Source organism: Cavia porcellus, unplaced genomic scaffold, assembly GCF_034190915.1.
Source record: "Cavia porcellus strain 051 isolate PalLab524CR breed Dunkin Hartley unplaced genomic scaffold, mCavPor4.1 scaffold_10, whole genome shotgun sequence".
Classification (NCBI taxonomy): Eukaryota; Metazoa; Chordata; class Mammalia; order Rodentia; family Caviidae; genus Cavia; species Cavia porcellus.
The window spans coordinates 85,357,298-85,371,604 of record NW_026947493.1 but is presented as its reverse complement, the minus strand read 5'-3'; the positions used below and the strand labels follow the sequence as shown (position 1 = coordinate 85,371,604).

General features: G+C 51.8%; 1 protein-coding gene across 5 annotated transcripts in view; it reads left to right on the top strand.

Annotated features, from left to right (window-relative positions):
* Positions 1-14,307, top strand: part of Dpys (dihydropyrimidinase) — a 54,777-nt gene that overhangs the window by 29,023 nt on the left and 11,447 nt on the right. For all 5 annotated transcript variants that reach the window (XR_010050286.1, XR_010050285.1, XM_063257767.1 and 2 more), the window contains exons 5-7: positions 69-225; positions 1,452-1,593; positions 3,362-3,504. Coding sequence is in view for 3 of the 5 variants with exons in the window: in XM_063257767.1 (XP_063113837.1) it covers positions 69-225; positions 1,452-1,593; positions 3,362-3,504 (442 nt within the window). In the remaining 2 variants the exon portion in view is untranslated. The remainder of the gene's footprint in view (positions 1-68; positions 226-1,451; positions 1,594-3,361; positions 3,505-14,307) is intronic.

Genomic DNA, 14,307 nt, shown 5'->3' with positions numbered 1-14,307 from the left:
CTACGTGTCTGCCAGATGGTTGTCTTGAGAGCAAACAAAGGTGCTGACTGCGTCCTCTGACTTCCCAGGGAAGGTGGTGTACGGGGAGCCCATAGTGGCCAGCCTGGGCACCGACGGCACTCACTACTGGGATAAAGAATGGAGCCACGCGGCCCACCACGTCATGAGCCCACCCCTGCGGCCCGACCCCTCGACGCCAGGATTTCTCATGAACCTGCTGGCTAAGTAACTGTGTGACGTTTTGCCAAAAGCTGTTTCCGAGTCTCCGGGTTGGGTGGGGGAGAGCCTGTCCTGTGTGAGGCGCTTGCGAACCTCCTGTCCTGCTCCCCCACCTGACAGCTCCAGGCACCTGCTCCCCTGGGGAGCAAAGCGCACGGCTTCGCCAGGCTGTGCAGAGTCACGGCCCCCATGCAGCCACCTGCGCTGAGATCCTATGCCGCCGGTTCCCATCTCTCGTCTCCCGGGCCCAGGCTCTTCCTAGGACCTTTTCTGCTTGCTTTCGCTCTACGTCGCTTCTTTACAGTGGACCTGAGCCAGGGCCTCCACCTGCAGGGCAAGCAGGCTCCACCCGGGCTGCTCCCCCAGCCCTGGTGTCACCTTCCTACCTAGCACGCTGTGTTTGTTCCACTGCTGATATGATCCAGGGCCGCACTGGTGCACAGGCCGCTCACTCGGTGGGCACGGTGAGCCTTGTTCTCGAGAACCACACGGTGCTGGTGCTGAGCCTCCCGTCCACAGACCTGCAGCGTCAGCTCAGCGGGCACCGCTGACCCCAGGTGTCCGAGTGAGCGTTCACTCGTCCCTTGCCCTTACCTCCCTTCCACAAGCTAAAGCAGGCACCTGTCCTGGGTGTGTCGCTCACCTGGGCTGGTCACCATGTGACAGTTTGCCTTGGAGGCACAATTGTGGGATTTCCTTCTTTCTTTCCTTCTATCTATCTTTTTTCCTTTTTGAGACAGGGTCTCGCTATGTGGTTCAGGCTGGCCTTAAACTTACTTTGTAGCCCAGGCTGGTCTTAGACTTGCAAGGATCCTCCTGCTTCAGCCTCCTGAGTGCTGGGGTCACAGGCACGCTCCCCCACACCTGACTGCAGTGGTGGGGACTTGTGTGGAGCTCTCCTCCAAAGGATCCTCCTGCGCATTCTTCCCAGTGACCCCAACGTCATCCTCATCAGACGCATCCAGTGTCTGCGTGAGAGGGGTTTAGCCTCAGACCTCGGCTGAGCCTAGAACAGACGTGCCCCTGCTTCTCCCAGCCTGCTCTCTGGCACTGGGCCTCACACTGCGGCCGGGAGAGGGAGGAAGCAGGCCTGGGAAAAGCCTGCTCATTCTTCCCCCGTTCTGATTTTCTGATTTTCAGCGCAGCAGTGGTCAGCAGACGAGAACCGTGATGGAGGTGTCCAGGGTGATGCTCCCGGCTCTCATAGTTTGCTTCTTTTCTTTCCTCTCCAGCGACGATCTGACCACGACAGCTACTGACCACTGCACCTTCAACACCTGCCAGAAAGCTCTTGGGAAGGACGACTTTACCAAGATCCCCAACGGGGTGAATGGTGTGGAAGACCGGATGTCCGTCATATGGGAAAAAGGCGTGGTGGGTTTCCCAGATCCAGCCTGACTTCCATGGCTGTGACCTCGGCCTCCGCAGGGACGCTTGCTGACCGTTCCTTCTTCTTCTCACCCCACTCCCAGGACAAACCACTGTCCTCCCCGCAGGCTCAGCCTGGAGGTGGCATGGGGGAGATTTGGATTGGGTGCAGCCAAGGGCCCTCCTGACAGGTTAGGGCCCGCCTGCTCCATTTCTTGTGTTCTTGAATCCCAAAGCCTCCTGCATCACTAGTCTGGAGTCTAGAAATGAGAGGATGCTGATCCTGTTCATAGCTTCTTTTCATGGAATCTGTGTAAATGTCCTTTCTGAGAAATTATTGTACAAACAAAGACAACAATAAGTCACATGGAGAAGAACTCAAAGCCTAGGAAAGAAGCCCTGGAGGAATTCCCATGAGTACAGACACTGCTCCCTGGGGATGGAGAGGGATCTGTGGCTCAGTGGCCATGTGCCGACCTGTCCCGCAGTGGACGTGTGTATACTTGGAAGTCAGCAGGGGAGGCCAGCTAGACCTGAGAGCCTGCATCCTGCCTCCCTCGCCCACCCAGCATGAGTCCTGGGTCTTCTGTGATTGTTCTGAGTCAGCCTTTTGCCAAGTGTTATCAAGCGCATTTCAGGAATGAGCCCTCTTTCCGTGCACCTGGCAACCATTTCCCTGGAGACTCACATTGTCAGGACGGATGCAGTGGTCTCACAGCCATGCCATGCACCTTACTGTGCCGCCGCCAGAGTCACCACGCAGAGTGACGCTCCATCCCTGCTGCTCCCCCCTGAAACCCTTTCACTCTCTCCCTTCTAGAAGGACAATATTTGAACAATTGCTGTACCACAAGCCCTCTGCTGACCGCCCTTCTCTCTCTGCTCTCCCGGCTTATCCTACCCCTGGCCATTCCTCGGGAGGCCCCTTTGCTCTTTTCTTTTCTTTTTTGCGTAGGTTTTCTTGGTCACAGTCCACTGTTCTTGGATTTACTACAGTATCTTCATTACAGCAGATTTTCATAGTCTGCTCTGGCTTCCAGATATATAAGTGATTTTAAAGTGATTAAATATTTCCTACTAGAACACATGAAACTATGTTATTTTCTGGAGCATTCAGAGGGTTTATTTCTGGGACTGCTGCTCTCAGGGCCTGGTTCTTATTCACTCCCTGAGGTGTGGGTGGTTAAGTAGGCCGTGAGGTCACTCTTACCATGTAAATACACACACACCAGGGCAAGCTCTGGACACTTTCTCCATGTTAGTCTCTTGGGAAAGACTGCCCACCACGGCTGGTGGACCTCTGCATTTTTCCTCTTGTAAAAGGCATCACGCCTGATCTGAAAGCATCGCAGCCTATCTCATTTCAACTCTGAAAATAGTCATCTGAGGTCCACAAGAAATAAGCCAGACCCCAAATGCAGTCAAGTGTGCTGGCAACCTTGAAACGGGGATTGAAAGCAGCGCTGGCGTGTTTGGCTGTCTCTGAGCATCCCCCGTGCTTCTGGGAAGGACGGCGAGCGGGCCGTGTGTGAGCTGAGGAGTCTTCAGAGGCACCAAGGCTTCCACGCGCCCGTCGGTCACCTCCCTCGTTATAATTACCCTTGTATAATGTTTCCCACCACCCGACGGGGCGTTGGCTCTGTGATATAAGAAATTAGGTGCATTCTGCTTGGTGTGAGACAGGAAAGTCTTGTACTTTTATTAATAGGAATTTTAAAAATGTGTGATCAATACAAGAAACGCATTTTTTCCTTGATTATTTTATTTTTGACAGCATAGTGGTAAAATGGATGAAAACCGGTTTGTGGCGGTCACCAGCACGAATGCAGCCAAAATCTTCAATCTTTACCCGAGGAAAGGAAGAATAGCCGTGGGGTCCGACGCGGACATGGTGATCTGGGACCCGGACGCCACGAGGTGAGCGGACTTCTCCTTCCCTGGCTTCCAGCGCAGAGCGCCGGCCAGCGGGCACAGAAACCACACCTTGGCCTTCACCAGCGTTTCTTATCAGCTGATTTGTTCTGCCTTCTCCAGAATGCTGTGCCTATGCTCCAGACAAGGTTTTGATATACAAATATTTCTTTGTTTTTCTTGGCATAGAGGATGCAAAATTGTGTTGCATTCTCTGGAAATGGATATGCATAGAAAACCAATATGAATTTTCCACTTCAGTGCCTGGAAATGCTGAGCTCCCTGGGAGGAAAGGTACCAAGCAAAGGAGGAAATAAAAGGCTTAATTGGAAAAAGGCTGAATTGAAAACTCAAAATAATTACAGCCTTTCTAAAGCTTTCAGATAGAAAAATTCTAGCACAAAAGACGTCACTTTTAGTTAGCCAAATTTTCCAGTTGAGTTCATCTTGGGCCTATTATTCCCGGTGGACTGGAGCTTTCTATTTCCAATTTCCATAATTTTATGTTAATATTTCAGGCTGGCAAATTCCACCAACCCACAGGGAAGTGCTGGGTAGACATGCAGCCCTGATAATTTCTCCTCCTCCCAGGACAATGGCCCACCCAGAGGCTGCGGTGGATTCGAGTTTCTCCTAAGCAGTGCCACTGTATGAGAGGGATTCCGCACACATTCACACTGTGTGTGTGTGCAGTGCACACGTGTGTGTGAGAGTGAACAGGAACATGATAGGCCCCTGCCTTCTCTACATAGCATTTACCCAAAGGCTTCTAAGTGTCATGTTGTAGTAAGCTCAAGCCTGTCATTTCTCAGGTGATACTGTAATAAAAGCTGGCTCCCCTGGGCTCCCCTGGGTGCACCCAGTGCCACAGCTGGGAGCCTGAAACACACCCCGTGGGCTCCTGGATAACACGCAGTATGTGCTCACCGCTGTCATGTCACTGACCAGTTCATGCAGCTGCCAGGCCAAGGTCACGGCAAGGAGCCTTCTGCCACACAGGTCTCACGGTGCCTCAGCTGCTTATGGTCCTGGCAGTGCCACTGTAGTGACCACATCTTATTTACAGAGAGCCCTAAGACGCCATCCAGGCAGGACTCAAGGCCTTTGTTATGTTATCGAGCAGCCATTACCCATTTAAAGGCTTAACGCTTGGCACAACCAAATGTGGGCAGCTTCCCTGCCAGGCCAGGAAAGTTCCGCTTGGGAAAGCAGTGGGGAGAATCTGCTTGGGTGGACCGAGCAGGCCACACTTAGAGGACTCCAGATGTGTTAAGTACCAGCCAGCAGGGGCTGCCAGCATTTCCTTCGCCATAGCAAATGTAATCCAGGTCACTTCAAGCTCGGAGACCAGGGCAGGCCTTGAAGCATCCTTTGGTTTAGAGAGATCATGAGGCTTAGTCAAAAAACTTAGTGGTTTTCAAGAAGAAGGGCAACTGTCTTATGGAAGAAATGTTTAAGCAGGATGACTTTGAAGCAGAACACCTGAGACATGGTAATTATAACAATTTGCACTTGCATAGCTCACAGTGATTTAAAAATACTTTGGTATCAAAAATTGTGATTTTTAAGTAAGATAGATAGAATCACTTTACCGTGGCGGGAGAATTATCACTGAACAACAGTGAAAGACAGACTTCATTCGTTGAACATTAGTTGAATCGTCAACACCACTGGATTTAACATCACCCTGCGGATCAGTGAGGCTCAGCCCCAGCTGTGTCCTGGCAGCTGTGGAGCTGTGGCCTTGGCCCTGCGTGCTGTCCCTGGGCCCTCCTCTTTCATCCCTTTCTGCCCACCATGAACTTGGCAGCTCAGCTCCCCCAGGCCTTCTGCTCCGAAGTTCTCCCTTGGAGCCAGCAGACTGGGCGCTGGAATCCCGTGAAACCCTGAGCAGAATCAAACCTCCTCCCCTTCAAATGGTGAGTTTCACACCTAGCAAGGGACATGAGAACCCCAGCCCTGCGGCACTGAGGTGACACCGGGGGACATTCCCTGAGCTTCAGTACCCCGCTTTCTCTCCATGTCCATACTGATCGTTCCTGTTGGCGGGCCAGCAACCGAAACCATTTTGATCCAGTTCCTTCTGTGTCAGCCCTTACCTAAGGTGGGGGGAATGAAGAGACTGGTAAGGGGGGCAAATGTCAGTGGGGCCCGGGGTCCCCGGAAGGCGGAGGAAGCCACTCCCAGCCCCCCTCATTTACGTCTCTGCCCAGTGTCCCCACTGGGTTGGGTCCTGAGGATCCTCCAGCAGCTTGGACAGGTGGACAAAGAGAAATGACTGGGGTGAAAGGCTGTGAATAATTCACTGGCTTCATTTGCCACGTATCGCTGCTGGGAAGATATTTATAGGCTGTGATTATGTCTCCTTGAGTCATGTTTTTATACAAATTTAGATCGCTGCCGCACAAGTTCCAGCTACTGGTTCTGTAACATTGTCTTGTCCCTCGCTTTCTACTGAGTTGTTTCAGAATAGGACATAATGGCCCAGATGCAGAGCCCTTTTCAGGATCTGTATATTACCTCCGAGTGCCCTCATCTTTGCTCTAAGAATAGCTAATTTAAGGTCAAACCAAAACATTCTATGCTTTTAGGTTTCTATCTCTTTGATCTATTCTTCAATATTTCTTATATAATAACTCTCATTTATATAATAATGACAACAGACAGTTAAGTGCTTGAAAGCACATGGCGTGGTTTTTGGGTGAAGATACCTGTGAATTTCTCATCTAACTGTCAGTACTGTGTCCTCTGCAGGACAGGTTCACCACAGGGCTTCCAATTCTCCTTTCACACCTTTTCCCAAAGCAGCACAGAGCCCGGGCTTCCCCTAGGGTCGCTGCAAGTCTCCCTGGGGCTTGGCTGGAGCTCCGGGGCTGTGGGTGGAGCCCTGGACTCACATGCCTGAGGCCCCGGTTCCACCTGCAGACACAAAATCAAACACAAGCTACGCTCAGGCATACGTGAAAGGAGATTGCCAACACCTGTTTTACCTACCGCACAAGACACTCGTTAGAATCTCCTGAGTGTGAAGGTGCTTTGTGAACTAGAGGCGTGTTGTGCAAACACAAGACCCGTGTTCCTTTGTTACATTGACTAGTTTGACTGTGTCACGCTTGGCAGAATATTCTCGGTGTGCAGTGCCCTTGTCCATTTGCCCATGTGGCCAGGCAAACAGGAACCTTGGGTTCTCTCTCCCGACCCTCATTTTCTTCTGAAAAGCAACCTAGAGATCTTTTCATTTTCCTTTTGTTTTACTGTTCTTCTGGTGAACTGGGAAATGTCCTTGGCTTTGTTGGATTGCCAAAGACCCCTCTCGTTCTCTTTGACGTGTTTGATGGATTAAATCCTTTAGGAATTTTCTCTAAGCCAGCATCAGCATATTTTGCATTATTCGTGCTCACCCTTCTCCATATGGAGATGGCCGAGGAGAGATGGGCTGCAGAGGACATGGAGGCCAGTGAGGGAGGATGCAGGGAAGGAGAGGGGCATCCCTGTGGGTTCCCTGGAGCAGGGAGAGGTCCCGTGCCCCGCAGCCATTTCCCACTGTCGTTTCCTCACATCCACACACACATTTACACAACCAGCGAAGCCAAGTCTCAGGTTATTGTTAACCAGAATCCGTGCCTCACTCAGCTTTGGTGAGTTTTTGCCTAATATACCAAGATCTCACGCCAGGTCTCACCTTGCATTTAATTGACACTGGTCCTGAGGCTCCTCTGATGGGCGGGGGTTTCCTCGCCTGTCTTTGATGACCTAGATGGTTTTTAGGAGTACTGCTGGGACCCTTTGCAGAGAGCCCCGCCAGCCGCAGGTGTTGGGGTGGAAATCATAGCGGTAAAGTGCCACTCAGGGCATGTCTGTGACTGGCGAGGATTGTGACCTGGCTCCTCATGGCAGTAGGGGTTCCCTGGTGTCTGCACAGTGCTGTGCCCTCCATGCTGTGCCTGGGAGGAAGCCACCGTCACCCCACACACCCTGGTGTGGTGTTAGGCTCTGCTTCCTGGTCCCAGATCATCGGGGAGGCAGCTGGGCAGCTTGCTGGCTGCGTGGGTGAGGAGGGGCGCTTGGCAATGGGGTGGTTGTGCCAAGGAGAGGGAAGAGCTGGCCGCATGATCACTAATCGTCGGCAGGCAAATATTGGCAAGATGTGGCAGAGCAGGGGAACAGAGGAGAGCGGGTTTGCGAGCCTGGCTTCCCTCTGAGTCCCTTTGTCTCTGAGGCAGAAGCAGAACTTAGGAGAAAGGTCTTTCCTGTCATAGTTTTGTCATCAGCCTGGGATCACACTAGAGAGGAGTCTGGAGGTGGGGTAAACTGAGGCACTGAGGTGAGGCTCCGAGGTTGTTATGTCCGAGAGGACAGGCTGAAGAGGGCGGGGCAGCGTCCAGCCTTCGGTGTGTTTATTACAGGCAGAGGCAGTCTTGGAGAGCTGCCTCATCTGCAGCATTCTTTTGTGGGGGCAGAGGGGAGGGCTACTGGGAATCAATCTCAGGACTTCACATTTGCCAGGCAGGCACTGTGTGGCTGAGCTATATCCCCAGCTGGCCTAAGCATTATCTAACCAAAGGAACACGTGGTCGTGCAAGAACCCCCTCCTCTGTTACCTGCCGACCTTAGTGTTGAATGCACCCGTCTGCCTGACCATACCGTGAGACCCAGACTCAAGCTGTTCTTGCGAGACTTGGTGACAGCCATCGTGCTATCCCAGGCTGGAGCACTGCGGTCTGCTGCCTGCAGGGGGCGCCCGCAGCCCGACTTGGCTCTGCAGGACCAGGCGGCAGGTGCTGCTGCCCAGAACTGCTGGCCGCTGCGTCAGACTGGGGCCGCTCCCTGTTACCCGCGCGTGGCAGGTGAGGGTCTTACACGCCCTCCGCTCCGTGGGCGTTCCGAGGGCGCAGAGGACAGGGCCACACCTGCCTTGTGGCCTGTGAGGGAACGGGGAGCGGCAGTGTGGCCAGCTCCACGCAGCCAGCCTGCACAGCACGATGGGGCAGGCGCTGTGTTGTGTGCACGGGTGTGGAAGGAGCGCGTGCCCTGCAGTGTGACGAGCCGAGCCGGCCGCGCTAGTGCTGGAGCTCAGTGTGCCGCAGCAGGGTCAGAACTCCTCCTGCTGGTGACCTGTGCTGCGGAGCACCGCGGGTAGCCGGGTCAGGGAGGAAAGAGGAAAGCCTGTGCGATTCCCCGTGGCTCAGGACAGCTCGCATGGCTAAGACGAAAGAAGTGCAAGCTCCGGCCTGCTGGCTAAAAACCCTACAGGACATGGCAGCCTGCAGACCTCTGCAGACCTGCAGCAGCGAGCAGGACTGGCCTGCGCAGCATCTTCTGAGCTCCTTTCTGCAGCATTCATTAAGGAGCACTTAGTTGCCATGACAACTGTCCCTTCCCAGTATTTGCGAGCTACTGCCTATCTCCCTGCATCTCCAGGCAGACAGGCACCCGTGTGCACTGGAACGGTTAATGAAGACATCTCACTGGCCTGTGTTCTGCAGAGCAGGCATATTTTTGCACGTAGTTATTTTAGTTTATTATTTTTTAACTCAATTCCAGCAGGCTTTGACCTTGAGTGCACACCACTCTGGAAAGCATGGTGCATCTCTCCTGCCCCACCTCCTTCCCTTTCTCCCTGGAGATGGAGGTGCATGCGTTTAGCTTTGCAGTCCGTGAAGACTGTGCTTCTCTGGGTCCAAGAGGGTCCAGGAGGGAAGCAGAGGGACGGGAAGGTGCCCTCTGGCAAGCAGTGAGGCCACAGCGGGGGTCAGGGCCACTCCACCAGCACTGCAGGAAGAGGCCAGTAGGTGGCTTCCTTGAAGTCACCCATTGTACCTCTACTGACGGATTTCTACATTGCAGTCCTCTCCCTCCTCCTCCTCCAGAGAAGAACTGTACATACGTACACACATGACACACAAGATTGTATGTGAGCACACACACATGCATGCACATACAGTCACACACATACACATGCACATACACAGTGCATACATACATGCATGCATGCACACCCACACACTCAGACATGCACACAGGCACACATGTGCACACAATCTACAAGTGTGCTCCCAGCATGACTGCCCTTCTGCTCTGCCTGTGCTAAGCGTGTCTTCTGACACACGTGCAGTGGGAGGGAGACTCAGACCTTGTTAGACAGGTGGGTGTAAGCAGGGTGAGGCTGCCATGGCCCCCCACCTGGTTCTGTGGAGGCAGAACAGGCAGGGCGGCTGATGTGGGCTCTGAGCATGGTTTTCCGCAACTGCAGCCCCACCCGTGCCGTCCCCATCAGTGCAGCAACTTCCACGTCAGTTCCCTGGCAGATGACAGTGATGAATCTTGAGAAATGTGTGCTCACTCATCACCCCAAACCCATCCTGCTGTACCCCGTGATGAAGCCAGACACTTTGGGGATAAATTCCCACTCGGCTGTGTGCAAGCTAGGGTGACCTTGGGCGTATTGCTTAATGTGTTTTGAATGTTAATCCCTTTACTGAGGGGCACGAGTGTTGTGTTTAAGAAAGTGCATGTGAAACGTTAGCAGCAGAGAGTCAGTTCTTGGGTAGGTGGGAGCTGCTGGCTGAGGCTGCCATTCAGAAGCCACCACACCAGAGTAGCTAAAGCTGAGAGGCTTGCATGGATGTTTTTTGCCTAAGACAGCCTGGTGGAATCAGAATTCATCAGCGCTCCAGAGCTGACACCTCTTGAAAATGGTTTGCAGTGAATTGTTCACACAAACCACCTAACATACATTCTGTGGCCTTCGGAAGACAGTCACTGAAACAAATTGGATGCTGCGTGAAAAAAGTAGCTTTGCTGGTTACATACGGGTAAAATTGTCTCCGTGATTTATTCCCAGTAGTTTATTTAAGTGTGCGCTTATGTAACTGAACCTTTCAGGGAACTAGAAATGACTTCTGGGACTTCGCTACTAATCGCTGCATTATTTTCCAAATTATAAAAGAAAAGCAGCTTAGAAAGGAATCCCAGTGACCCGTTCTACCTCATCGTTTGCCCTACAGATAAGCAGTTTATTTGCAGCATTAAAACTGGGCACAAAATAGCGTCCCAGGGGAGGCTGTATAAAAGGCACTTTCCTTGCTAGGCTCTGGCTGTAGTTTTCTTCCTGCCTGGCAGATTTTCTGTGTTTTTCTGCCTTTAGCACTGGCCTTTCTTCCCATATCCCTGGGCTCAGGACAGCTCAAGGACACAGGGCCTCAGAAATGACTGCATGAATGAACCAGATACAGTTTGGGGCCGCTGAAAAGAATGTGTGATTTCCAAACTCCTCTGGCCTCTGTTCAGCCCCTAGGCCTGGTGCAAGGTCCATGGTGTACATTTTTCCTCCTCTGGATGGAAAGAAAAGGTAAAAAATTCTGGGTGTTTCCATCTCGTTCTCCAGGCAGCGCTTAATAAAGATGCTATCCGAGTCCGTCAGCGCCTCGGTGCATGAACAAGGCGGGCCCCGGCTTGGACCCACTGTCAGGCAGACACCTCTGATTTGGGCCTCAAACCCTCCTCTCATTCAGGCTAGCTGCAGGCTCTGAGTTATGGAACAAACACAGGGACAGAGAGAAAGCAGATCACAGCAACCTTCACATCAGCACCTGAAAAGAACCGTAGACTCTTAGATTCTTATCAGGCTCCTCAGAGCCATGGCTGCCTCAAAATACAAAATTAACCTAGGCTGCCTTTTTTATTTTAAAGAGCAGACTATGGTCTCTGCAATACCAGAAGCATCATCTGTAGGAATTCATTGAAAAGGCAGATTCTCCAGCCCCACACAGGTCTGCTGCCTCCTCAGCCCCAGGCCCTGGCAGGCAGGGAGCCAGCCCTGCAGGGAGGCTGGCAGAGCTCAAGTTTGAGAGACAGGTTTAGACTCCTAGAGCGACAGGCCTGAGAAACTCAGAGTCAACTGCAACTCAGCTAGCACTGGGGTTCTCTGTACCCTTATCTGATCGGTTTTAGGGAACTTGCTAGCTAACCCAGCAGGCAGTCCAGTTGTTTCTGTGTTGGCTGAAGTCATCAGGACAGTGTTTCACTGTTGCACTGAAAGTCCTATAGGTATGTCTACGGGAGCTTTTGATTTTGTAGCTTTACATAAGTTGCATTGTGCACTTGTAAATCGGAACTTCCTCAATATTGTGTGGCACTTTGCTGTGTTGAAATGTGTGTGTTTGGTTCATTCATTTTTACTGCTGTGCAGTATTCTGCTTTTTGAATATATCATAATTAAGTTTAGATTCTTTTTGCTCCACTGTTTCGCTGTTCAGAACCCGTATACCCTTGTCTCATGCTTGAGAACTTCTCTGGGCCATTCATTTGGGTCTCTAATTTGTTCTGCATGAAATATCACCAGGTTCTTCCCAGTAGAAACATGTGGAATTACTGTTTTCTAACTGGACACTGAACTTTCCTTTGGTCTCTGTTATGTTTTATTTCACCCACATTCACTCATCTTTTGGTTAAAACCCTCATTTTTTCTTTCCTTTGGCTTTGGAGGTAGGTCTCGCTGTGTCACCCAGGCTGGCCTTGACCTCACTCTGTACGTGGGTGGGGAAGAGGCAGAGGTGACCCAGGCTGGGGGCCCGTCCCGCCCTGCAGGCGCAGCCAAACGCACTCTTTCAGGCTCCAGCCCACGTCGAGTTCCTGCCAGGCTCACACACGCTGCTCCCCGGAGCCAGGCCACGTGCAGCCCCTGCACAAACACGCACCCCTGGCTGCTGAGGTCCTGCACCCCACGACCACTGACTCTTCCCCAAAGTCAAAGTGAGCGTGCAAAGTGAACACTAGTTCTGGGACAGCCACTCGGGAAAGTGGGTTCCAGAACTGCTCTGGAAAGGAGCAAGAACAAAGTGAGGGGTGGACTCGGGGTGGGGGGCAGTGAACCACGTCCTTTCCTCACTTTATGGATCACAGCACGTGTCATAAAACTGTGAGAAACATTAATGTCATTATCACTGTCATGAATGCGGTGACAAGACACTAGTGAAGCACGAGCTAGCGGGGAGAAATCAAAGCAAATGACTTCCATGTGCGAGTTCTTAGAGAAACAGCAAGCGTAGGAACACCGACAGTCACGCTGGAACCCGGTGTGCTTTCTTCGATCGTGGCTTCTCCGCAGGCACCAGGCCTTTTCTGCCGGGTCGTGATTGGCACTGCGGCAATCACACTGGTGGCTGCAATGTCGGCCAAGCAGCACTTGGACGCGGTGGGGCCCTTGAAGGATTTCGGGGTGATCCCAATGTGCTTAAAGCCCTGTGTCTCTCCGGGCTCTGTCTGGCAGCCTGGACCTGCCCTCTGGGGATAATCGTCCACAGAAACCCTCCATGTCAGCTTTCCTGGCCAGCAACGGGTCACTGCTGTTGTTTTTCTTTCTTCTTGTTCTTGTTTTTTCTTTTTTCCTCTTTTTTTTTTTTTTATTGTTGCTACTTTAAACTAAATTTCTCTCCACAGCAAGCACCAAGACTGCCGTCAAAGGGTAGGATCCTTTGATACAGCACAGTCTTTGACTTTTCTTTGTTTTTTGCTTCTTTATAGGCAAAAATTGTTACCTTTGAGCTGCAAATTACATACCTTTGAACACTAAGGAAGCCAAAATCTTTTTCATGTATTACTCACATTGGGTTTCTTTTTGTTGTTGTTGTAACAAAATGTGTATTCATGCCTATTATTCATTTTTCTTTTGATAACTTAAAATAATTTGTGTCTTTATTTAAATGATCTGTCACATTTCTTGCATGCTCCCTCAAGAATCTTCTGATAATTCAGTGCTGGTTAAATAAAGGGTTTGGAGTAAATGCAGGGTCCTAACTTGCCACTGCCCTGCACGTGGCTTGCTTCATGAGATGTGCTGGAACCGTTTATGATCAAAGTCCTTGCATACTCAGAAGCATTGCAGCTGGGCTCGTGACCAGCAGGGATTTCATCCCAGCACGAGGAAGAACCATCCTGGCGTGGGACACACGCGTTGAGTGGGTGAGCGGTCACCACACAGAGAGGAGCCTTCTTCCTCTCCAGTGATGTCCGTTTCATTCTCTTTTTGCTGCAAAAGTTAACCATTCCTGGCCAACAAAGCTGACACAGAGGACTTCTGTGGGTAACTGTCCCCGGAGGGCAGGCCCGTGCTGCTGGACAGAGCACTTGAGAATCAACCCAGTAGTGACCAGGATGGCACAGAGGTGAGGGTGGTGCTGCCAGGCACTGACCTCAATTCCCAGACCTGGAAGCTCTTCTTGGGACCGGCCTCTCTTCTCTTCATAGTAACGTTACGCCTCGAGAGTCTTTCTGCCTCATTTATTTAAGTGAGAAGCCAGAGACAAGAAGCATTTACAATGCACGGATGGCATTGTCAGAGACATGACTAAGGACCCAAGTTGTTGTTTGCTTTTAATGCACCAGGGTTTCTAACTACTGAGCATATGCCAGCCGACCCCTCTCCCCACCCTCGCTTCTTGCTTTGCTGGTGCCCTGCCGTTGACTCTTTCTTGGCTCTTTTGGGAGGAAGGCTCTGCATGGGGATCTGTGCTGGTGAGCATATTCTCGACACGGACTGCCCCAGCTCGGGAATGCTTGGTGCTGTCTTTCCTAACGTTGTTCCGATCTGATTTCTCCCTAACTGGCCCGTTTCACATTCCATATCCCTGGTGGGGTACTGTGGTGTTTCTGGAGAGCTGGGCGGTTTCCTAGGGCTGCAGGCTGAGCTGCAGACTTTCTTCTAGACAGGGATGCGGGGGGCATGCACTGCGACTTGCTCAGGATGGGAGTCAAATCACACGGCCGCCCCAGAGACTGGGTTTCCAGGTTTAGGAGTAGGTGCTAAAA